Source organism: Artemia franciscana, chromosome 7 (assembly GCF_032884065.1).
Source record: "Artemia franciscana chromosome 7, ASM3288406v1, whole genome shotgun sequence".
Classification (NCBI taxonomy): Eukaryota; Metazoa; Arthropoda; class Branchiopoda; order Anostraca; family Artemiidae; genus Artemia; species Artemia franciscana.
Genome location: NC_088869.1, coordinates 4290259 through 4317231, shown reverse-complemented (window position 1 = coordinate 4317231; position 26973 = coordinate 4290259). Strand labels below are relative to the sequence as shown.

The 26973-nt window shown below is 34.9% G+C and overlaps 1 protein-coding gene across 1 annotated transcript in view; it reads right to left on the bottom strand.

Moving 5' to 3' along the window:
- LOC136028755 (equilibrative nucleoside transporter 1-like) overlaps nt 1-26973 on the bottom strand; it is a 166061-nt gene that overhangs the window by 69058 nt on the left and 70030 nt on the right. The window contains exon 8 of the mRNA XM_065706640.1: nt 14480-14650. Coding sequence (XP_065562712.1) covers nt 14480-14650 — 171 coding nt within the window. The remainder of the gene's footprint in view (nt 1-14479; nt 14651-26973) is intronic.

Below are 26973 nucleotides of genomic sequence, written 5' to 3'. Positions count from 1 at the left end.
CTTAACTGTGAAAAAACACTTGACTATTCTACTTTTAACATCTTCACTGATCCCACTATCTTTACTAATTATACTACCAAGGTAAGTGAAGCTGTCCACCTGATCAACCTTTTCGTTACCCAATGTCACCTTTTCATCTCGCAAAACCTCTAAGATAATTCATTTTCCTAGAACACATCTAAAATATGCTTAAACAATCGGCATAGTCTAAGTCCAGGAGAGTTATTTCTCCCCATTTGATTTTGTGGTCTCACATTGCCTTTAAGATAGTCAATCAAAATGATCCAGAAAAAGGGTGATAGAGCACAAACTTACTTAACTCCTGATTTAATACGAAATCAGCACCTAACCTCATTTCCTACCTTAACCGCAGCATTGTTATTCTCGTACATAGAACTTATCACTTTAATGTATTTGTCTGGTATACCATGCAAGGATAAGACCTTCGCTAAAGCTATTCAATCAACAGAATCGAACGCTTGCTCATAATCTAGAAAACTGAGGACTAAAAGTGTTTGATAACTCAGACACTTCTCAATTATTAACCTAAGACTCAAAAAACACATCCTCTATATTTTCTAAAACCGCACTGTTCTTCTGATATAACTGTGTCTACAGCATCTGTCAGTCTAAAAAGTATCATATTAATAAGTAATTTGCTACCTATATAGACCCGACTAATGCTTCGATAATTACCACACTCACTCTTGTCACCTATCTTATACAATTGTTTAATAAAGGTTTTCCTAAACTCGCTAGGTAATTCCCCTTTTTTATAAATCACTAGCTGTTGGGGTGGCACTTCGCGCCACCCCAACACCTAGTTGGTGGGGGCACTTCGCACCCCCCACCCACGCGTAAGTCGTTACGCGCCATAATAGTTACGCTCCATTGTAGTTCTGTCCCTGTGTCCCACCTGTGAATATAGATAGATATATATATGTTTTTAACTACATAAAACTTGCGAATATACAACATTCCCCGATGTCCCATTGTCTGTGCATATAAAGAGATTGTCAGGTTTACCGACTCTCGAACATGCAATATAAAATTGTCCATGGGAAAAACAATCCGTATTCAGATCTATACCTCATTATTCTAATGATTGCCCTTGAGCTTTGTTGATGGTGATTGCTAATCGAACATTCCCTGCGTCCCCGTCGTCATTTATATATCCCCCTGTGCCCCCGGCATCCCTGTTGTAGTTGTGTCCCTGTGTACCGGTCGTCACTTATATTCTCAGTATCCCGGTCGTCATTTGTGTCCCAGTGTCCCAGTCTGTAATTTCTCTTTGAGCGTCCCGGACGTCATATATATTCCCTGTGTCCCGATGTCCCGGTCGTCATTTGTGTCCCGGTGTCCTGGTCTGTAATTTATCTTTGAGTGTCCCGGTCGTCATTTATATTCCCTGTGTCCCGGTTTTTAGTTTTCTTTTTCTCCTTTATTTTTCTCTTTTTTCCTTTTTTAGTTTTTTTTCTTTTTCAGTTTTTAGTTTTTTTTTTGGTTTTTTTAGTTTTTTTATTAGTTTTTAGTGTTTTTTTTCTTTTTAGTTTTTTTTGTAGTTTTTACCTTTTTTTATTTTTTTTATTCTTTTTTTCTTTTTTAGTTCTTAGTTTTTTACCTTTTTTGTTTAGTTTTTTTTAGTTTTTTACGTTTTTTAGTTTTTTTAGTATTTTCTTTTTAATTTTTTTTTGTAGTTTTTACCTTTTTAGTTTTTTTCTTCTTTTGTATTAATGCTAAAGCCAAGGTTCGAACCTGGAACCTCTCGGACCTAGAACCTGGAACATAACACTTTACCAACTCAGCTACTTCGGCTTGAATACATTCGTTTTTGAATTGGTATATGATGAAATAATTCAGAATGTCATATGCGGACAGACAGACAGACACAAAAACAAACAACTTATTTTATATATATCTATATATATAAAAATAAGGGACAACTGTGATTCCTCGGCACGCTTTCTTTTCTTACTTTCTCTATCAGCCGCAAGCCAGTTTTCTTGCTGTTCTTGTGATTCCTCGGCACGCTTTCTTTTCTTACTTTCTCTATCAGCCGCAAGCCTGTTTTCATGCTGTTCTTGTGATTCCTCAGCACGCTTTCTTTTCTTACTTTCTCTATCAGCCGCAAGTCTTTTGGCATAGACTCTTTGAGCAGCTTCCTCGGCTGTTGCCATTGTAGGTTCTTCAGTCATTTTACAATTAAAAATTTCTCTTTCAACGATCTTCTTACAATTAAAATTTGTCTTTGAACGATTTTCTTAAATACTTATAATGACGTCATAAACTAAGCATCGTCATAACAAACATGACGACAACTAACTTCATGACGACATACAGCTCAATCCTTATAATGACGTCAGTCGACAGACAGACAAACAACTTATTTTTATATATATAGATATATCATAATCTTCATTAACTTATTTTTAATCTCAGAGCCACCATGTTTAAGAAACTCATTTACCACACTATCAGTTCCTGGGGCCTTATTATTTTTTATTCCTTTTAGTACTGTCGCTAATTCTTCATCGCAAAATAAATCTCCCTTCACATCCGAGGTATCACAAACTTTTTTATTTTCCTCTATATCTTTTCATGATACACTACCTCGGTTAAGCACATTCTCAAAATGTTCTGCTCATCTCTCTTCAACTCTTTCCTTATCACTCATTGTGGCCCCGTTCCTGTCTTAAACTGGGAAAATCGGAATTAACTATTCCCTTTCAATTTATTAACATGCCAGCACAATATTTTACTATTATGCCGTCTATCTGCATATCCCTGGTAATTTTATCCATGGCCTCCACGTCACACCTCCTTATTTAATATTTTAATACTTTCTCCACTTTCTTTACATTCCTTTTGTTTTCATATGATTTATCACTCAGATAATTCTTGCATAAGCCCCTTCTACTGTCTACTGTCTGTTAAACATGATAACTTTTTCGTTAATATTCCTGACTGGACTCCTAACTTTCTTCCCTAAGGCACCATCAGCAACTTCACAAATTGATTTCCTAAGATTATTCCATCCATCTTCCACATTGTCGAATTTTAAACTCTCCAGTTTAGTATTCAACTATTCCTAGAAAATTTCTCTCTAATTCCCATCCAGGAGTCCACCAACATCATAACTTCCCGAGAGGTAGTTACCCTTCCAAACTTTCAGCTTTAAATTAACCCAAGATGCTATTAGATATAAGTATCTGGTCTTTACTTTTAACATAAATAACAGTACTCCTACATACCCTAGTATCTTGAGCTGACCCTGCTAGTCTTCGGTTGACAATATCATAATCAATAAGGTTTGTTGTAGTACCATCACGTAAATACAGTTTATCTTATGGGTCATTTTATGACCAAACACCGTGTTGGTTAAACCTAGATAGTTATGCCTACAAAATCGCAGGAGCCTGTAGCTATTACTATTTTCTTTACCTACATCAAATTTACCTAGGCTAGGATACCATCTATCCCTATTTCTACTGACAAGGGCGTTAAACTCTCCTAATAAAAACACCATATTTCTATCTGGGACCCTGTCTATATGCTCCTGTAACTGTAAGTAAAATTCATCTGAGTCACTAATATCTCCATCAGTTTGTTCTACAGGGGCATATACTACTAGAACCGATAATCTGAGCTTTTAGTCATAAAATGAGCGATTAACATTCAATTATCAATACCTTCCCAGCCTAAACAAGACTTAGCAGCTTCCTTATTCGTCATGAACACTACTCCCTGTCTATGTAACCCATACTTCCTGTCTGAGTAAATGAATCCTATATCACCTACATACTTCCTACCCCCAGGAGGTTTTTCGGCCAAAAGACGCCCGCTAAAACAGACCAAGCCCAGAAGAATTATCTATTAATCAGAATCCCGTGTCGTTTTTCTAGAAAACGGTTCGATAGTGTTTTTTTTTCTGAAGATTGGTACACAAAAATTTGATGGCCCAAAAAGATAATTAATTATGATCAAGACTTTGGGGAAATCAGTTTAGAAACCTATTTTGGGAAAAAATCAAATGAATGACGTCCTTTTTTATAAATCACTAGCTGTTGGGGTGGCACTTCGCGCCACCCCAACACCTAGTTGGTGGGGGCGCTTCGCACCCCCCCCCCGCGCGTTAGTCGTTACGCGCCATAATAGTTACGCTCCATTGTAGTTGTGTCCCTGTGTCCCACCTGTGAATATATATATATATATATATATATATATATATATATATATATATATATATATATATATATATATATATATATATATATATATATATATATATATATATATATATATATATATATATATATATATATATATATATATATATATATATATATATATATATATATATATATACTAGCTGTTGGGGTGGCGCAAAGCGCCACCCCAACACCTAGTTGGTGGGCGCTTTGCGCCCCCCCAAGCCCCCCCGCGCGCGTAAGTCGTTACGCGCCATATTAGTTACGCGCCATTGTAGTTGTGTCCCTGTGTCCCACCTGTGAATATAGATCTATCTATATATATAAAAATAAGTTGTCTGTGTGTGGATCTGTGGATGGATCAGGTGACGTCATGTTTGTCCGCATATGACGTCTGAATTATTTCACACTAATACAAAAGAAGAAAAAAACTAAAAAAGATAAAAACTACAAAAAAACTAAAAAGAAAAAAAAAACTAAAAAAGCTAAAAAACTAAAAAAAGGTAAAAATCTAATAACTAAAAAAAAACTGAAAAAAATAAAAAAAAGGCAAAAACTACAAAAAAAAATAAAAACTAATAAAAAAACTAAAAAAGCTAAAAAACTAAAAAAAAACTAAAAAAAACTAAAAAAAGGTAAAAAACTAAAAAAAACTAAAAACTAAAAAAGAAAAAAACTAAAAAAAAGGAAAAAACTGAAAAATAAAAGAGAAAAAGAAAACTAAAAAATATGAATAAATATATATAAAAAAAGTTGTTTGTGGGTTATGTCTGTCTGTCTGTCTGTCGAGTGACGTCGTGTTTGTCCGCATATGACGTCTGAATTATTTCACACTAATACAAAAGAAGAAAAAAACTAAAAAAGGTAAAAACTACAAAAAAAAACTAAAAAGAAAAAAAACTAAAAAAGCTGAAAAACTAAAAAAAACTAAAAAAAGGCAAAAAACTAAAAACTAAAAAAAACTGAAAAAACTAAAAAAAGGCAAAAACTAAAAAAAACTAAAAACTAATAAAAAAAACTAAAAAAGCTAAAAAACTAAAAAAACTAAAAAAAGGTAAAAAACAAAAAAAACTAAAAACTAAAAAAGAAAAAACTAAAAAAAAGGAAAAAACTGAAAAATAAGAGAAAAAGAAAACTAAAAAAATATTAATAAATATAAAAAATATAAATATAAATATAATATAAATTAGTAATCAACAAAGCACCGAGACACAAATGACGACCGGGACACAGGGAGTATAAATGACGACCAGGACATAAGTAAAAAAAAAACTAAAAAAACTAAAAAAATGGTAAAAACTACAAAAAAACTAAAAACTAATAAAAAAACTAAAAAATCTAAAAATCTAAATAAACTAAAAAAGAAAAAAAAGAAAAAAGGAAAAAAATAAAGGAGAAAAACAAAACTAAAAAACGAATGTATATACAGACCGGGACACCGGGATACAAATGACGACCGGGACACAGGGAATATAAATGACGACCGGGACACAGGGACACAACTACAATGGGGACGCCGGGGGGCACAGGGGGATATAAATGACGACCGGGACACCGGGACACAAGGAATATAAATGACGCCCGGGATACTCAAAGAGAAATCACAGACTGGAACACCGGGACACAAATGACGACCGGGACACAGGGAATATAAATGACGACCGGGACACAGGGACATAACTACAAAGGGGACGCCGGGGTGCACAGGGGGATATATAAATGACGATGGCGACTCAGGGAATGGTCGATTAGCAATCACCATCAACAAAGCTCAAGGGCAATCATTAGAATCATGAGGTATAGATCTGAATACGGATTGTTTTCCCATGGACCATTATATGTTGCATGTTCAAGAGTCGGTAAACCTGACAATCTATTTATATGCACAGACAATGGGACAGCAAAGAATGTTGTATATTCGCAAGTTTTACGTAGTTAAAAACATATATATATATATATATATATATATATATATATATATATATATATATATATATATATATATATATATATATAATCTATATTCACAGGTGGGACATAGGGACACAACTACAATGGCGCGTAACTAATATGGCGCGTAACGACTTACGCGCGCGGGGGGGGTTGGGGGGTGGCGCCACCAACTAGGTGTTGGGGTGGCGCGAAGCGCCACCCCAACAGCTAGTAGATTTATATATGTGTTTCAAACTACGTAAAAATTGCGAATATACAACATTTTTGGCTTTCCCACAACTGGGAGCTTTCCGTTTCCAACTGCCAGGAATTGATCTGAAAATGTTTGACCAGAGTCATCGTTTTGCAATCGGACACGCATATTTGTAGTTAATTTTAATATTTTTACGTGTGCCCATAAATTAGAATTTCAGGCAAGCATTCATTTCGTCTGCAGGAGTTAAACTACGTAAAAATTGCGAATATACAACATTCTTGGCTTTCCCATTGTCTGTGCATATACAAAGCCGTATGTACTAATAATGACGTCATATGCAAACGCTCTTTTTACAAACAAACAAACATGCATACACACAACTCGTTTTTATATAGATAGATAGATACAATACAAATTAACTGCGTAAAACTTGCGAATATACAACATTTTTCGCTGTCCAATTGTCGCTGCATATAAATAGATTGTCAGGTTTACCGACCCTCGAACATGCAACGCACAATTGTCCATGGGAAAAACAATCAGTATTAATATCTATACCACATTTTTCTAATGATTGACCTTGAGCTTTGTTAATGGTGATTGCAAATGCTAATCGAATTGGGAATTGCAATCTTTTAAATTGAAAAGGCAGATCCGTTGGAATCATGGGAATGCGAGGAATAAGAACAGCCTCACCCTCAAAAGGCCCTGTCAAGATTGTGGCCTCTATTAGGTTTTCCATTGTTTTTTTTACGGCAAGTCGCGTGCCATTGCAAAGCTTTGGTGGGTTGATATTTCTTAGAAGTATTATTGGTACGCCTATTTTTAGTTGTAGCACGTGTGGTGGAAACCCTGAAAGATCTATGGAATTTAAAAATTCAGATGGATAATTAACCGCTTCATTTGGTTCCAAAACTGTGTCGACTGACTTGTAAAGGACTGCCTGGTCTCGAATCTTGGTCAAAACAATATTGTTGATTTCGTGGACGTCTATATTTTTGGGTGCGAGAATCGCTCTTTCACTTGGCCATTTATTATTTTTATAATTTTTTAGAATATTCGGAAATACTTTTTCAATCAATTCATATTTGGACGTCACTAAATTACAGAAATCAGCAGGTAGTTGTATACGTCCTGAAATTGAGTCTATCGTATCATAAATGTCTTTTTGTTCCGATGTTAACTTGGAAATGTTATTTTGTACATACGACAATAGATCATTCGTAGTGTAACTTTTTTCACGATCCAATTCTACACATGTCGAAACAGCAGCGATACGGTTAGGTGAAGGCATTCCCAAATCCTGAAGAGGTTTGTTTGCCATACGTACGCACAAATCTTCTATAATAACTAAAGTGTATTTATAAATTTCTGATGTAAAATCAAAAGTCATATCTGACGTCTCTAACTGTTTTCGATGGAGTATATCTTCGGACATTTTTGACTTATATTTTTCCCATAACTCTGTAGGAGCTGATGGAGAGCAAGTTGTTAAAATGATGCCAAACAATGCACGAATTTGACTTGGGGTTGACGTTTCGCACTAATGGGGAATATGGAACAACCCACTGGTTATCTACTTCGATGGTGGTACCGTTGCCATTGTAGGTTCTTCAGTCATTTTACAATTAGAAATTTCTCTTTCAACGGTCTTCTTACAATTAAAAATTTGTCTTTGAACGATATTCTTAAATACCTGTGTCCTGGTCGTCATTTATATTCCCTGTGTCCCGGTCGTCATTTGTGTCCCGGTATCCCAGTCTGTAATTTCTCTTTGAGTGTCCCGGTCGTTATTTATATTCCCTCTGTCCCGGTCGTCATTTGTGTCCCGGTCTGTAATTTCTCTTTGAGTGTTTTTTCTTTTTAGTATTTTTTAGTTTTTTACTTTTTTTCTTTTTTCAGTTTTCTTTTTCTTCTTTATTTTTCAGCTTCACTATGAAATACATATCGCCGAACCTTTGTTTTTTTTAACTAAAATCTGGTAGGCATTGATGACCTTATCCAAGTCAAAATCCCAAACCCAATCATCATCGCTATCATTTTCAGTTTTGATATGTTTTGACTCTCGCTGTCCAGGTGGATCTTCATCTAACTGCGCGGTTTGCGTTCTTTAGCCTCAAGCCTGTTTCCTTGCTGTTCTTTTGATTCCTCGGCACGCTTTCTTTTCTGACTTTCTCTATCAGCAGCAAGTTTTTTGGCATAGACTCTTTGAGCATCTTCATCGGCGTTTGCCATTGTAAGTTCATCAGTCATTTTAAACTTAAACATTAATAGATTTCTACGTGAACATATATGTCTTAAATATCTTTAATGACGTCACCGTCATAGCAAAAATGACGACAACTAACTTCATGACGTCAGCCGACACAGAAACATGACGTCACCTGATCCACAGACAGACACACAGACAGACAACTTATTTTTATATATATATACTAGCTGTTGGGGTGGCGCTTCGCGCCACCCCAACACCTAGTTGGTGGGGGCGCTTCGCGCCCCCCCAAGCCCCCCCGCGCGCGTAAGTCGTTACGCGCCATAATAGTTACGCGCCATTGTAGTTGTGTCCCTATGTCCCACCTGTGAATATAGATAGATATATATATATATATATATATATATATATATATATATATATATATATATATATATATATATATATATATGGTTTTAACTACGTAAAACTTGCGAATATACAACATTCTTTGCTTTCCCATTGTCTTTGCATATAAATAGATTGTCAGGTTTACCGACTCTTGAACATGCAACATATAATGGTCCATGGGAAAACAATCTGTATTCAGATCTATACCTCATGATTCTAATGATTGCCCTTGAGCTTTGTTGATGGTGATTGCTAATCGACCATTCCCTGTCCCGGTGTCCCGGTCGTCATTTACATCCCCCTGTTTCCCCCGGTGTCCCCGTTGTAGTTGTGTCCCTGTGTCCCGGTCGTCATTTATATTCCCTGTGTCCCGGTCGTCATTTGTATCCCGTTTTTTTAGTTTTTTACCTTTTTTTAGTTTTTTTAGTTTTTTTAGTTTTTTTAGTTTTTTAGCTTTTTTACTTTTTTTATTAGTTTTTAGTTTTTTTGTAGTTTTTGCCTTTTTTTAGTTTTTTCAGTTTTTTTTTTAGTTTTTTATTGGTTTTTACCTTTATTTTAGCTTATTTTTCAGTTTTTTCCTTTTTTTAGTTTTTTTTAGTTTTTAGTTTTTTTAGTTTTTTACCTTTTTTTAGTTTTTTTAGTTTTTTTAGTTTTTTAGCTTTTTTATTTTTTTTATTAGTTTTTAGTTTTTTTTTGTAGTTTTTGCCTTTTTTTTAGTTTTTTTAGTTTTTTAGCTTTTTTATTAGTTTTTAGTTTTTTTTGTAGTTTTTGCCTTTTTTTAGTTTTTTTAGTTTTTTAGCTTTTTTATTTTTTTTATTAGTTTTTAGTTTTTTTTGTAGTTTTTGCCTTTTTTTAGTTTTTTCAGTTTTGACGTCACCTGATCCAGTTTTTTCAGGTGACGTCACCTGATCCACGATCCACAGATCCACAGACAACTTATTTTTATATATATAGATAGTTTTTTTTTTTACTTATGTCCTGGTCGTCATTTATACTCCCTGTGTCCCGGTGCTTTGTTGATTGCTAATCGAACATTCCTTTTGTCCTGGTCGCTTTCTCTTTGAGTGTCGTCATTTATTTTTTTCTTTTTTAGTTCTTTTAGTTTTTCCCTTTTTTAGTTTTTTTTAGTTTTTTAGATGAAAATTTTTTTTAGTTTTTTCCTTTTTTTCTTTTTAGTTTTTTATTGGTTTTTACCTTTATTTTAGCTTATTTTTCAGTTTTTTCCTTTTTTTTATTTTTTTTTTATTTTTTATCTTTTTTAGTTTTTTACCTTTTTTTAGTTTTTTTAGTTTTTTAGCTTTTTTACTTTTTTTATCAGTTTTTAGTTTTTTTTTGTAGTTTTTGCCTTTTTTTAGTTTTTTCAGTTTTTTTTTTAGTTTTTTATTGGTTTTTACCTTTATTTTAGCTTATTTTTCAGTTTTTTCCTTTTTTTTTAGTTTTTTTTAGTTTTTAGTTTTTTTAGTTTTTTACCTTTTTTTAGTTTTTTTAGTTTTTTTAGTTTTTTAGCTTTTTTATTTTTTTTATTAGTTTTTAGTTTTTTTTGTAGTTTTTGCCTTTTTTTAGTTTTTTTAGTTTTTTAGCTTTTTTATTAGTTTTTAGTTTTTTTTTGTAGTTTTTGCCTTTTTTTAGTTTTTTTAGTTTTTTAGCTTTTTTATTTTTTTTATTAGTTTTTAGTTTTTTTTGTAGTTTTTGCCTTTTTTTAGTTTTTTCAGTTTTGACGTCACCTGATCCAGTTTTTTCAGGTGACGTCACCTGATCCACACATCCACAGACAGACAACTTATTTTTACATAGATAGATAGATATATATATATATAGATAGATATAGATATGTTTTTAACTACGTAAAACTTGCGAATATACAACATTCCCCGATGTCCCATTGTCTGTGCATATAAAGAGATTGTCAGGTTTACCGACTCTTGAACATGCAATATAAAATTGTCCATGGGAAAAACAATCCGTATTCAGATCTATACCTCATTATTCTAATGATTGCCCTTGAGCTTTGTTGATGGTGATTGCTAATCGAACATTCCCTGCGTCCCCGTCGTCATTTATATATCCCACTGTGCCCCCGGCATCCCCGTTGTAGTTGTGTCCCTGTGTCCCGGTCGTCATTTATATTCCCAGTATCCCGGTCGTCATTTGTGTCCCAGTGTCCCAGTCTGTAATTTCTCTTTGAGCGTCCCGGACGTCATATATATTCCCTGTTTCCCGGTGTCCCGGTCGTCATTTGTGTCCCGGTCTGTAATTTATCTTTGAGTGTCCCGGTCGTCATTTATATTCCCTGTGTCCCGGTTTTTAGTTTTCTTTTTCTCCTTTATTTTTCTCTTTTTTCCTTTTTTAATTTTTTTTTTCTTTTTCAGTTTTTAGTTTTTTTTTGGTTTTTTTAGTTTTTTTAATTAGTTTTTAGTGTTTTTTTCTTTTTAGTTTTTTTTGTAGTTTTTACCTTTTTTTATTTTTTTAGTTTTTTTTCTTTTTTAGTTCTTAGTTTACCTTTTTTAGTTTTTTTTTTTTTAGTTTTTTAACGTTTTTTAGTTTTTTTAGTATTTTCTTTTTAATTTTTTTTTGTAGTTTTTACCTTTTTTAGTTTTTCTTCTTCTTTTATATTAATGCTAAAGCCAAGGTTCGAACCTGGAACCTCTCGGACCTAGAACCTGGAACATAACGCTTTACCAACTCAGCTACTTCAGCTTGAATACATTCGTTTTTGAATTGGTATATGATGAAATAATTCAGAATGTCATATGCGGACAGACAGACAGACACACAAACAAACAACTTATTTATATATATATATATATCTATATATATAAAAATAAGGGACAACTGTGATTCCTCGGCACGCTTTCTTTTCTTACTTTCTCTATCAGCCGCAAGCCTGTTTTCTTGCTGTTCTTGTGATTCCTCGGCACGCTTTCTTTTCTTACTTTCTCTCAGCCGCAAGCCTGTTTTCATGCTGGTCTTGTGATTCCTCAGTACGCTTTCTTTTCTTACTTTCTCTATCAGCCGCAAGTCTTTTGGCATAGACTCTTTGAGCAGCTTCCTCGGCTGTTGCCATTGTAGGTTCTTCAGTCATTTTACAATTAAAAATTTCTCTTTCAACGATCTTCTTACAATTAAAATTTGTCTTTGAACGATTTTCTTAAATACTTATAATGACGTCATATACTAAGCATCGTCATAACAAACATGACGACAAATAACTTCATGACGACATACAGCTCAATCCTTATAATGACGTCAGTCGACAGACAGACAAACAACTTATTTTTATATATATAGATATATCATAATCTTCATTAACTTATTTTTAATCTCAGAGCCACCATGTTTAAGAAACTCATTTACCACACTATCAGTTCCTGGGGCCTTATTATTTTTTATTCCTTTTAGTACTGTCGCTAATTCTTCATCGCAAAATAAATCTCCCTTCACATCCGAGGTATCACAAGCTTTTTTATTTTCCTCTATATCTTTTCCTGATACTCTACCTCGGTTAAGCACATTCTCAAAATGTTCTGCTCATCTCTCTTCAACTCTTTCCTTATCACTCATTGTGGCCCCGTTCCTGTCTTAAACTGGGAAAATCGGAATTAACTATTCCCTTTCAATTTATTAACATGCCAGCACAATATTTTACTATTATGCCGTCTATCTGCATATCCCTGGTAATTTTATCCATGGCCTCCACGTCACACCTCCTTAATTATATTTTAATACTTTCTCCACTTTCTTTACATTCCTTTTGTTTTCATATGATTTATCACTCAGATAATTCTTGCATAAGCCCCTTCTACTGTCTACTGTCTGTTAAACATGATAACTTTTTCGTTAATATTCCTGACTGGACTCCTAACTTTCTTCCCTAAGGCACCATCAGCAACTTCACAAATTGATTTCCTAAGATTATTCCATCCATCTTCCACATTGTCGAATTTTAAACTCTCCAGTTTAGTATTCAACTATTCCTGGAAAATTTCTCTCTAATTCCCATCCAGGAGTCCACCAACATCATAACTTCCCGAGAGGTAGTTACCCTTCCAAACTTTCAGCTTTAAATTAACCCAAGATGCTATTAGATATAAGTATCTGGTCTTTACTTTTAACATAAATAACAGTACTCCTACATACCCTAGTATCTTGAGTTGACCCTGCTAGTCTTCGGTTGACAATATCATAATCAATAAGGTTTGTTGTAGTACCGTCACGTAAATACAGTTTATCTTATGGGTTATTTTATGACCAAACACCGTGTTAGTTATACCTAGATTGTTATGCCTACAAAATCGCAGGAGCCTGTAGCTATTACTATTTTCTTTACCTACATCAAATTTACCTAGGCTAGGATACCATCTATCCCTATTTCTACTGACAAGGGCGTTAAAATCTCCTAATAAAAACACCATATTTCTATCTGGGACCCTGTCTATATGCTCCTGTAACTGTAAGTAAAATTCATCTGAGTCACTAATACCTCCATCAGTTTGTTCTACAGGGGCATATACTACTAGAACCGATAATCTGAGCTTTTAGTCATAAAATGAGCGATTAACATTCAATTATCAATACCTTCCCAGCCTAAACAAGACTTAGCAGCTTCCTTATTCATCATGAACACTACTCCCTGTCTATGCAACCCATCCTTCCTGTCTGAGTAAATGAATCCTATATCACCTACATACTTCCTACCCCCAGGAGGTTTTTCGGCCAAAAGACGCCCGCTAAAACAGACCAAGCCCAGAAGAATTATCTATTAATCAGAATCCCGTGCCGTTTTTCTAGAAAACGGTTCGATAGTGTTTTTTTTTTCTGAAGATTGGTACACAAAAATTTGATGGCCCAAAAAGATAATTAATTATGATCAAGACTTTGGGGAAATCAGTTTAGAACCCTATTTTGGAAAAAAAATCAAATGAATGACGTCACAGGGATAATTGTACTCGAACTTATCATGGTTCCAGCGGTAGCTGCAACCTAGAAAAGGACGAACATAACCCATAGTAACGAAAGAAATAGCGTGAAACCCCTTAAAATGGCATCGGATCGAACTAAAAAGTACACCATCTGAATCTTCTTGGTATAAACCCTGTATTGGAAACTTTTAGTTCCTTGGCTTGAACAACAAGAAACATCCCTTTGTTTGTATGCGACGCATCTTTTTTTTCCTTCTCCGCAGTTAACTGGGCACTGAGAATGCCATGTGGGGTAGAAGGGGCCACTAACATATGGGTGCTGAAGGGGCAATCAATCTTTTTAGGCAATTAAAAGGGAAGAAGCACTCATAACTCAAGGTCGAATGAGCCATTTCCAAACTCTAATGCAATATCCATTCTATATGAGGACTACCTAGATGCCCTTTACTCTAAGTCTACACCATTCCGTTGACTTGTTTGGATGATAAATGTCCTATGCAACAAGACATAACAAAACTGGTAATACTTTTTTTATATACATAATTACAATAAAACACTTATTTACACCTTAAAATTATTCAAATCAACAAAAGTGACTTACTTTCTTGAAAATGTGTCGGTAGGAAACTTTCGACGAACCAGGGGTTATTTCATGACCAGAGGCGTTTTCAATTCCTTCTGAACTACTGCTGCTGCTGATTTTAGCCGACTCCATATATGGCTCCAGTTTAGGACGCTTCCCATGTGGTATTTCATAATACTTGAAAAAAGTCTAAAACGAATTTTAATTTGTAATTACTTCATGTGACGCTCCATCCTAAATTGTTAATCGTTTTATCTAAAATTATAAAGGCACAGTATAATGATAGAAAGAAATGGATGGCAATGTCACGTTTTACTGATGTAAAAATATAGGTTACCAAAATTTGTACTTTTAGTAATCCCGCCGAGTCTGCCTTTCATTCGCCTCTGATATATTTTAAGCTAGGAGAATTGCTCTTCTAGCAAGTGATTATGCAATAATTATAAGTAATAATGGAACAAAATGACGTGGTTTCACAATTCTTAGTAAAGTATGTAAGTGAAAATGGGACCATCATAGACGGAATGCAATTGTTTTTACCGCCAAACACATTGGAGACAAAATAATATGCGTTACGTTTTGAAGCAAAATAGCATAGTCTTAACTTGAAATGCTATATTTTTAGAAATAATGAAAGAAAATTGAAGCCAGATAAAATCTGGCTAAAGACAGTTCAAAATGAGCAACGTTTCAGCTATGTTTGGCGATTTGAGGTTTAGAACAACATAAATTAATTGTAATCTTATAAAGTCGTTCATATTTTGATTGGTCAGTTACTAGGGCATAGGAGGATTTTGATTGGCTGAAACAAATATAAAATAGTAAATTAAGGGAGTGGGTGGGATTGTTGTTTTAATTTTTCGTTGTGGAAAGCCTGTGCTCTATGTTGAATTTGAAATTACTTGAGGTTGAAAAACCACTGAACTTTGCTAAAAGCTCTTCCTTTTAATGCAAGTCACTTTGATTTAAGTAGGGGTTTACAGTTCAAAATTCAACCCCCTGTTTTCGAAGAGCTACCTCGACACACAATACCCAGAATTAGATATGCAACCCTAGAGTAATATCGGTGTTCATCTAAAATGTGGCATAAAGGCAGTAAAAGGTACAAAAAAAACCTAGCCTACCATCGCCAACCTAAAAGATAAAATGTCACAAGTCTTATGGACTTTATTTTACTTTTACTTGGCTCAAAAATTTGTTGAGGAACTTCTTTGGGCATTATGCTCTTCTGAATAAAGTCTAGAGCTTCTGATTGATGAAATTCTTATTAAATAATGTTTCCAAAATGCTTTGGTCCCTTCTATAATATGCAACAAATGTCCTTGGTAAAATCTAGAAATAATAATCGGTAGAACAGAGCATCTTGAATTTTTGATGAATTTTTATTAAATGCTCTGGTCCCTCCTAGAGGGTGCAACAAATGTCTTAAGTAGATCTAGAAATTCTAATCAGTAGAACAGAGAATCTTCGCCTTTATTTATAGAATTTTATGGGAGACTTCACATAGTTCAGAATGGAAAACGAGGTACTTTACAGCATTTGCTCCACTCTGCTATGAGTAATAAAAATAAATGAAGATTATGGAGATGATTTATTCAAAAAAGAAATTGACAATTTACGAATTCTCAAATTTGATTAAAAACTATTCTGGAAAAGCAGAGAAAGTAAAAAGACGGAACACTCCAAAGGCTTCCTTGGCAGACTGTCAAATTTTGACCGAATAAAAAGAAATCCGACGGAGACCAAATTTGTCTACATTACGAGCGAATCATCAAAATAAGTTTTTAGTAGGTGTGGGAGGAAAGACAAGCTATTGTCGCTTAGTCCTCTAAACTTGATATATAACCAGATTGTTTTAGCCATTTTGCAAGTTAACAGAACACAGCCATCAAGACGAATTCTATGCAGGAACCATTCCCAGCTTCAATTGTAATATTCATGGAAAAATTGAGATTCTTTAACCCCTTCAGCCACTATGTCCTTAGTTGAAAGCGAATTGAAGTATGTACCCTCCGAATTGAGGTATATACCCTCAATTCGCATATACAATTCGTATATACCACGAATTGCCCTCATACGAATCAACGTATATACCCTCAATTCGTATATACAATTCTGTACCCTCCGAATGTACAATACCGAATTGAGGTATGTACCCTCTTTCATAGATGGAATTGCGGAGAGACTAGCAATAATGCACTCCATTATCTAGATACTCAGATTTTCAGAAAACTCAGACTTTCAGAAAAGCTCCATTATGTTCCGTATTTTGTTTTCGGGGCTTAGATGCACATTTCTGAACATCTGTAATGTTGAACAGAGCAAGTGATAGTCAAACAAGTAAATAGTTGGTTTTTTTTTTTTTTGGTCTATTGATTTGTGCGCCAATTGCAGCACAAAACCATCATTTTTCATTGTTCGGAGTGAGAACCATCCTGCAGCCACATCTTTATTTCAGTTAGATAGAGAGCAACATCTACAGATATTTATGAAGTGTTTGTTCCCGTGCGAGGAAAGTGTAATTTATAAACCACATGCAAAAGTGATTTAAAAGCAATTTGTCAGGGGGTGTTTCAGAACGCCATTATTCCTAACAGAACGTTGCTTGTTATCAACCGGCAGATTTTCTTTTCTAGGAACATTGCCAGAAGCTTTCAATAATCAGTGAAGGTATTCTTGTAATGTCTAAGAGGTGAATGGACATCCTACTGATCCACAGACCTCATACACATAAGAAGAAGAAGTTTCACAGCTCTCGAGCCATAATTCTCTTCCTTTTCCCTGGCTTTGTTTAATTTTACATACTTCCTTTCTTCCTTACTTTTACGTTTGTTGTATCATTCCTCATTCTAAAACTAGGTCATTTGAGGGCCTTTAAGACTTCGGAGAGCACTAGATACTCGAAAGATTCTCAGGATTTTTGAGTCTATTGTCAACGTCTCCTTAGACTTTGACAGGCCGAACGACAATGATAAGGATGATTGGCTTTTCAGTCCAAAACACAGAAAGCTTTAGTGAAGTATGGTCTAGCTCAGGAGAGAGTATTGAGGCTAGAAGACTAGCCAGAAGAGCAGCCTCCAGAAAAAAAGGGCATGTGTCTGAAGGAGAGGAATTTTCACCGGGAAAATAAATCCAATTCTGAGTTATGACCAGAATGAGTACCGAGTTATTGGTCAGGATGAACTAATTAAACTTTTTTGCGAACGCCTCCCAAACGACTTCTCCGAGGATGCTGCGGAATAGAAAGCCGGAATAGAAATATTTGTATTTGGATACAAGGAATTTTAACTGGTTTTCAAAACTGCTCTCCTTTGTTTTGATCCAATCACTCTTTTTTATCTAAAAAATTCATCTTGTGCAGCAGTGACGGTAGACTTCTTAATTAAAATTTTTAATTAAGGTAATGGAGTATGTTGATGTGAATCAATTGCGGCACACGAGTATGTACAGCCAGAATATGTCGGAGAAGGGCGTAACAAAGTAGACCAGTTGCAATCATAGTCATCTCCTCCAAATAGAAAGTTGACTTCGTGCCCTGTCTTCCACAGGTAGACTTGGCCGTATACAATAGTTAGCCGGTGTACTTCGTTCACAGACACGATTTGAGAGAAATCTATATCAGGACTTTACATGCATTCCATGAAGACGTTGTAGAGTGTTTGACTATTTCACGGGTATCAACTTCAATGAGCCTTTCACAAATATCTTAACTTTCGTCTGAAAATGAATACTCGGCAGAAGAGTTGAATATTAATGCCATAGAGTGGAAAAGAAAGTTAAGGTACGTCACACCACGTCCAGTACAGAGACATAACTAATTCGACATTGGACCAGAAAAGATCCACGAAGAAAGTCAATGTAAATGCACGCCACATTCTCTTAAGACCTGTTTTCGGCGTGTTAGATGCGCATTTCCTCTGTGTCTGGAAGATAGCGGGAAATGTTTTCAGTCATTCACAAGATGTGACTTTGTTCAGCATTTTCAAGTTACCTTCTGAGTTTGTATTTTGTAATGTTGCAGTTGACTTTTTTCCCTTACAACAGGCAATAAATTATACGGTAGAATCCCACTACAAAACAGTTCGTGGTAACAAACTGCAAGGAAGAAGCGGTCCGTACTACCCCTAATCAAAACTTAAAACGAGAGTTTTGACGACAAAATATATATTAAAAGAGTCGAATTTTTCTTGTGATTCTAAATATGTAAAATTCATTAAACTTAAGGTTATCCAGCAAAAGTTAAGAGCATTATAAAACTTTTGCGATTTTTGAAAAGGGGTCAAAACATCCCCGAAAGGGCGAATGATTTTCCATTACAGGGTTTCAAACCCCAATCTACAAATTAGTAAAATTTGAAGTTGTCCCAAAGAGAAGGATCCCAAAGCTGTGTTTTTTTTTTCTAGGGTCATCGTATCGAACCAATGGTTCTAAAAATAAAGATGAAGGCTCATTCAAAGCAAAATTAGAAGTCCTAGTACCCTAGTTAAGTACCAAAAAAAAACAAAATTCTTATATTTGCATAAGGCACGATTAAGATCAATTAAAAGATCACTAAAAATGAAACTTAAGCGAGATTTTCGTCTCATTAGTGCTTCAAAAAGAGGAATCATGGGGATGTATCAATGAAACTTGGGCTCCCCAATTGGTATTTTTGCTCCTTCTCCCTTTTAACTATTGCATCTTTTGACCTTCTGAGAGGCGGGGAGGGAGATGTGCTCCTAGAACCAGCCCTGGAATAGTCAACAGTATCAACTCGGGCTACTAGCAAAAGCAACTCCGGCTAATAGTTACCAAAATTCTAGTTAAAAAAAAGTATTCTTTCAGGAAGGGGCAAAAAACTTTAAATGAAACAAACTAGACACTGTTTTAAAGTCAACGTTGTCCAATCAAAACCCGCACTGTCTATTCACTCGCCCTTCACAGAGAAGCAGGCAATTTTTTCCATTTACCTTCATTAATTTCAAAAGGCTGTTATTACCCTTTTCTAAACAGTGCGTTCTTGGGAAATTCTTGGCTATAAGAAAGAGCGTTTCCAACTTCATCAATGAAATTTTATGGGAAACTTCACATTCTCAAAAATGGAATTTCAGGCTCTCTAAAGTACTTAACGCGCTTTACTAGACTAAATAAACTATAAGGATTATCGAGCCCATTTCGGAACACCGAAAACGAGCGGCTTAAATTCAAGCGAAAAAGCAGAGATTTCGAAAGATAGCGTTAGAGCATTGGACGAAGTATTTTGATGCAAAGGAAAGAAAAATTATTTAGCTTCTCATTGTTGAATTTGGAGTCTATTTAATTCAATTGAGTAAAAAAACTAGAACGAAAATTTAATATTACGAAGCATATTTTATTATGATTATTTATAGCTCGCAGTTACATCAAAACACACTCTCAGTACTCTTTAAAGAAAGGCGAGCATTTCTCCATTTTATTTTCTATAATTTCGAAAGGCTGTTATTAACCGACTTTGTAAACGATGCGTTCTTGAAAAATTCTAGCCAATACAAAAGACATTTTCAATTTAAAAAACGAAATTTTATGGGCGACTTTGCATCCTTGAAAATGATAAACGAGACTCTTTATAGTATTTACTGCACTTCACTAGGGAAAATAATCAATAACTAGGGATTATAGAGCCGGTTCAGAGCACTAAAAATGAGCAATTTTAGCATTCCTAGATTGGGATAAACATTAGCTTGAAAAGTAATAAAATTAAATTTAAGTGGAAGTATGCAACAATTGAAAAGGGTAACTTTAAAGCATTAAATAAAGCATTTTGAATTGTATTACAGCTATTATTAATGGTATTAACTGATTGAGTATCAAGCCGCCTAAAGCCAGCATACCAACATACAGTCTTTTTCCACTTTCGTATATTCAAAGCTTCACTCTTAAACCCTTCTCATAAAGTTCCAACTTCCTATAAAGTAAGTAAATAAGACGTCACTAGAACCTCAAGGTCCGAACCGGCGGTGTTGATCTCCGTTTTGAGGTCCTTCAGCCAGGAGGTTTGTCTTTTACAGATTTCTGCAGGTACCCATTAAGAGCTGAGTCGACACTGGTTGAGCTTATAGAATTACGCCACTGACCCTGCCCAAAACCAAATAACCGGCCACGCCATAAATCAAACCCGTGTCCCTCAGAAAAAGGATTCCCAGCCCAGCAAGCCAACCATTTAGCCAAGATTGGCTAAGTAGCTTTAAACTTCATTTAAAGGCTTCATTATAACACCATATCTACCCCTTCGAGGACAACCAAATTTTCATTTGGCCTCACATGGACGGGAAAAAGCACGATCTATGGCAATCTGTAAGATTCTTCATCCGTAAAACATAGCCTAGTCATCATTACCCTTCTTTCATACTAACTCTAGAAAGTGAAATCAAACCAAATTTTTATAAAGCTTATCGTCTGTTACAATTTCAGTCAAGCACGAATCTAAAACTTTCCTTAGACAGTTCGTCTAGAAAGCATTAAACGAAACTTCCTCAGCCTTTTGAAGCGCCCACATTTTAGGGCCATACTTTGCTACCGTCATCAAAGTGGCGTCCAATATTCTAATCTTAGCTCGCACACTTATCTTCCCTCGAAGACCATACTGCCTTTGCATGACAATAAATAGCAATTCGAATAGGGAATGCCTATGATTAGACAGTGAAAAAAAAACTCTGCTTCAGTATTTCTGCTGATGATGATCGCTGTACATGTGATAGAAATATCCAGTATATTTTTTGATTGTTTTTTTTTACTATCTAATAGAAGGATTTATCCCTATTCGAACTGTTGTTTATTATCTTTCCATTCTTCTAAACCTTTTTCAACTGTGAAAAAAGCAGCCTTAGCCTTGGCTGTACTTTCTAAAAACTTCACTGCATTTACCACTTGTACTAATAAAATAATACTACCCAGGTAATTCAAGCTAACCAACTGACTGATTATCTCGTTACGTAGAATCCATCTCTTCACTCACATTTATTATCACCCACAATACTAAACGACTTAGTCTTGTTAACATTAATTTTCATACCTATTCTTAGGCCCTGAACTCTTAAGACCTCTAAAAATACATTCATTGTGGCAGCATTTAATATAGGACACTTAAAACGTTTGTAAAAGTCCTGCAAAACAATCAAAATCAACTGGGATAGGAGACAACCTTGCTGAACTCCTGATTCCGCAACAAACCAACAAACTTACCTCTTTTCCTTCCTTAACCTACGCAGTATTATGAATTTTACTTAGAAAAAAAAATCATTGAAGCCCTCATTACAGATTTGAAAGCATATTTAATTTTAATTTATAAAATACCCTGTAACTAAGTAAAAACAAATCCCGTAACAAACTCCAAGCAAGAATTGGTCGCTTTTCTTCACAGAGAACCGAGCAATTCTTGAATTTACTCTCTTCTTTCATTTCGATAAGGTTGTTCTTAACTTTCTTTCTAAATAGTACTTTCATGGGTAATTCTAAGCTATAAAAAAAAAGCATCTCCAGCTTCACTGATGGAAATTTTCTTGAAGACCCCACGTCCATTAAAAAGGAAAATAAGGCTCTTAATATTGTTAACTGCACTTCACTAAAGGAAATAAACAATAACTGAGGATTTTGAAGCCCGCATTTGAGCACCAATAACAGACAACTTCAGATTCACTAAATTCAAATAAAAATTAGCTTTAAAGTAAAATTTAATTCCAGGGACGTTACAAAGCACTTCAGAAGGGACGTTTTAAAGCAATGGACAAGGTATTTTCAACTTTACTTAGAACAAAATTACTAAACCCTTCACATGGTTCAATTTGGAGTCAAAAACTATTTCAATTGAATAACAAAGAATAAACAATGATTATTTTAAAAAATAAATGAATAACAAACAACAATAATTGAAGAAATATTAAGAACATGCCTATCAAATAACAAAAAGATACATCGAAACATATTCCATAAATTCTATCCAAAGAGAAGAGAACCTTTTTTTTTACTTCCTTAAATTTTAAAGTTCTTGGCTAATTACCCCCGCAGTAAATTTCCCCGACGAAAATTCCAAAGGAAAACACCCCTCCTGTGGATAATTCTCCCAGAAGAATTCCCGCCACTAGACAATTACCCCCTTGAAACCCCCACCCCCGTGAGAAATTCAGCAGCCTAAGGGAAAGCATAAACAATAAAAAGAATAAAGAAAAAGGAAGGATTCTGTGATAATCTATCCATGTTTCGAAAATATGTAGAATATAATATGTAAAATATCCTATGGTATTTAATATTATATTTTTATTTTTTAAATTCTTTTTCCTGTGATTGGCGAGGGGGGGGGTAAGTTATCATAGCAGGATAAGATAAAGGTTAAGGAAAATAATTAGGAGAAAACGAAATTAGTTGCAACTGTAGAAGGGTTGCACTGAGATGGAAGTGCAGAGAGATGCAGGCTGGGACTAGGAAGTACAAGTAATTAATTCCAGTGAACCTTGTATGGAACCAACACCTATACCAAATTATACCGGTAGACGCGATCGAGAACGCGTCCGCTAGGCGTACATGAGAGTATTTTCTTGTCTGAAGCAACTTTAATGGACATTTCCAGTTTTTTTTAGTTTATTTTAAATAGCAGGGAGTTGAACTTCAAGCCAGAACCAAGCAAGCTTAAAATGGATACAGCTCCTTATTTTCAAATCAGCAAGTAAGTTATTTTCTTTAACATTTCTCTCGCCCTGCTATTATGACTCAGATCCTAGCTTCCCAAAAATAAAACAGAAAAGAAAAAAAAGAAAAGAAATAGAAATATAAAAATATATCCTACAGGATATTAAATAATAAAAAAACAAGTTTTTTCAACTAAAGTAAGGAGCGACATTAAAACTTAAAACGAACAGAAATTATGTCGTATATGAAAGGGGTTGTCCCCTCCTCAACGCCTCGTTTTTTACACTAAAATTTTTATTGTTTTAAAAAGTAGAGTTGTGACAAATAGTCAACTTTAACGTAAAGAGCGAGGCGTTGAGAAGGGAACAACCCCTTTCATATACGAAATAATTTCTGTTCGTTTTAAGTTTTAAAGTCGCTCCTTACTTAAGTTGATTACTTACTTGATGTTTATGAATGAATGCATGTTTTTATTTTGGCTCTCCGCACATGAATGATTATTTCATGAACAATTAATTATTAATTGTTAGTAATAAATAAGTGCATTACGAGTTACCTTACGTAACAAACTTCTATATTTCTGTATTTTATTACGTATATGAGGGGGTTCGCCCCCTCGTCAATACCTCCCTCTTTACACTAAAGCTTGAGTTTTGCACCAAACCTTTAAGAGTGACCCATGAATCACAAAGAACGTAGAATAAATAGTTGAAATTACTAAAAAATACTTTAGCGTAAAGAGCAAGGTAGTGTGCAGGAGACGAACCTCCTTTTATACGTATTATTTTATGGTCGTCTAAGTTTTAATACTGCTCATTACTTTCAGTTGAAGAAAAATTATATTTGGGAAAAAAAATAATTTTTGTCCCAATTCCTTAAGAATGACCCCTGAATCACAAAGGCCGCAGAATAAATAATTGAATTACTAAAAATACTTTAGCGTAAAGAGTGAGATATTAGAAGGAGGTGAGCCCATCATATGCATAATCATTTCTGTTCGTTTTGAGTTTTAATGCTGCTCCTAACTTTCAGTTGAAAAACCTTTTTCATATTTATTTTTTTTTTTTTTTAAATAATGCTAGAAAATCCTGCGCTCCCTTCATGGAAATTTTCTTCACCCCATGACCAATTCCTCCATGGAAAGCTCCCCCAACATATCCCCTTCCTCTCAACCCGTCCCCCAACCAAAAAATCTCCCTGAAAACGTCCGTACACTTCCCAATAACCATTACTATATGTAAGCACTGGTCAAAGTTTGTAACTTGTAACCCCTCCCACGGGGACTCTGGGGGAGTAAGTCGTCCCCAAAGACATAGTTATATGGTTTTTCGACTATGCTGAATAAGATGGCTATCTCATAATTTTGATCCAGTGACTGGGAAAAAAATTAGAGTGAGAGGGGGCCTAGGTGCCCTCCAATTTTTTAGTCACTTATAAAGGGCACTAGAACTTTTCATTTCCGTTACAATGAGCCCTCTCGCCAAATTCTAGGACCACTGGTTCAATACGATCAGCCCTGGGAGAAAAAAAACAAAAACAACAAATAAACACGCGTCCGTGATCTGCCTTCGGGCAAAAAATACAAAATTCCACATTTTTGTAGATACGAGCTTGAAACTTCTACAGTAGGGTTCTCTGATACGCTGAATCCGATGGTGTGATTTTCGTTACGAAAAGACGTTTTAAAGACGTTTTAAGATGTCTAGGGGGTGTTTTCCTCTATTTTCTAAAATAAGGTAAATTTTCTCAGGCTCGCAACTTTTGCTGGGTAAGACTAAACTTGATGGAACTTAATTTAAAACCGGCATTAAAATGCGATTCTTTTGATATAGCTATTGGTATTAAAATTCCATTTTTTAGAGTTTTGGTTACTATTGAGCCGGGTTGCTCCTTACTACAGTTCTTTACCACGAACTATTTCATTGTGTACCACATATTATACCTGTATTTTTTGAATATAGGTAGAATATTCCAGAGTCCCTTCTTTATTTCATTATTTTTATTGGTCTTTCTTTCCTCTGGCTGCTCAATTTCACATATCGGGAGAATTTCGAGAGGGTGATTGCCAGCGTGGGGGATTTCCCGGGGGAATTATTCAAAAGATACAATTGTCTACAGGAAGGATGTTTCCGAGGGAGAATTTTCCTAGGGAGGAGAGGGATTTTTCGGGTGGAATTAGTTGAGGAACAATTTCGGAAGGATTGGTCTTAGCTTTCCTTTTAAATAATAAGTTCTTGAAAACTTCTGGTCTTGAAATACGGGCATTACTTCATTCGCTGCACTTCACGAAGGAAAATAGATCATAACCGAAGAATTAGGAGCCCGTTCAAGATTACCAAGAACTGATACAATATCCAAAATATGGAGCATTTCAAAAGGGTGTTTTGAAGTAGTGAACAGAGAATTTGAACTAAAAAATATACATTTTTGCTCTTGAGCAAACTTCGACAAAACCCTCCTCTCCTTCTTTTACAGTCGTCGTACAACCTTTCTTAAACAAAAATTTATTCATTTTCTTCTTTATGAAGACGATTGTTACCTTAGCGTTGAATATCTCCGCCTATAGTAAACCTATTACTAGCAATGCATTGCAGCACTAAGCCGCATGAGTCAAACACAAGCTGCGAAGGCTTCTCTTCTACTCCAATGTAGTTAAAGCTTCAGTCTCAGCCTTGTCTTTAAAATCTTATCTTACAACCTATTCCTTCCTAATTTGGCAGTTATCTCGGGGACTGTTTCTCCTTCAAGGACTATAGTGAACAATCTTGGAGACCAGTATTTTTGCTTTTACTTTCAAAATGCAAATTTTCTATATTTTCCTCCCCATGAAAAAAATTGTAAATTTTAGGTTACCATAACTAAAAGCTTAACGTTCTATCTTAGTTTGTCAGGAAAACTAAGCCATATTTAATTCGTCGCTTTTTTTTTCTCTTGATGGTTTCGCCGCTTGATGGTAACGGAACTACATCTCAAAACTCTCCATCTTGGTGCGAGCAACATAAAGAATACAGAATAATTTTACCATACGAGAACAGTACTGATACCTAAGACCAGTCTTTGTAGAAAACAACTTATGGCCCTAACTGAATAACAAATAAAATATCAAAAATGCGCTCTTTAACAAACTTGGCTGCCAGTCCTCCTGCTTTAGCCAACAACATTCAAGTTTTGTTTAACAGTATTTGACGATAGTCCATTTTAACACACACGGGAAAGCAAATAGAAAGTGCTGTATAAAGGAAAACGAAAGTTTGTCAAATATGGTCCTACCCAAAAACTTTAATGTCCATAAAATGATCTATGCCGTAAGGTGATACGGCATAGATCATTTCGCAAGTTTCAGTGTCAGCTTACCGTCACAAAGCGTTCATCAGCAAATTTTCGCAGGGGACTAGCCATCATCGATAGCTGTCGAGAATTTATAATTTAGCTGTGAAATTTGACTAAAAAGACAGTGACATTTTAGGTCCCATTCGTCGGGAGCTTCTCAATCAAAGCATGTGACACCACAGAGAACTCGTGAAGTGGTCAAATTGCTCAAATGATGATTCCTTTGATACAAGAGCATTTTTAGGGACTGCCTTTTCCCGAACTTTAAAAATGAACCTCTGTTCCATTTAATCAAAAAAAATAAAATTCACGTTTTTTGATGATGTAAGCTTCATTAAAACTGAATACCTCTATCGCCAGGACAAAACACGATAAGTTAAATGGTTTTTCTTAGATTTCTGGGATAGCAGGAGTTGGTTTTTAGTTTTCTATTATTTATAAGGATCTGTTATTCAAGCTCTACAAGCTATGGGAAGACCGCCTATAAATTTTTAATAATTTGGCCACACAAAATGAAAAAGTTTACAGTGAAAGAGATGGGG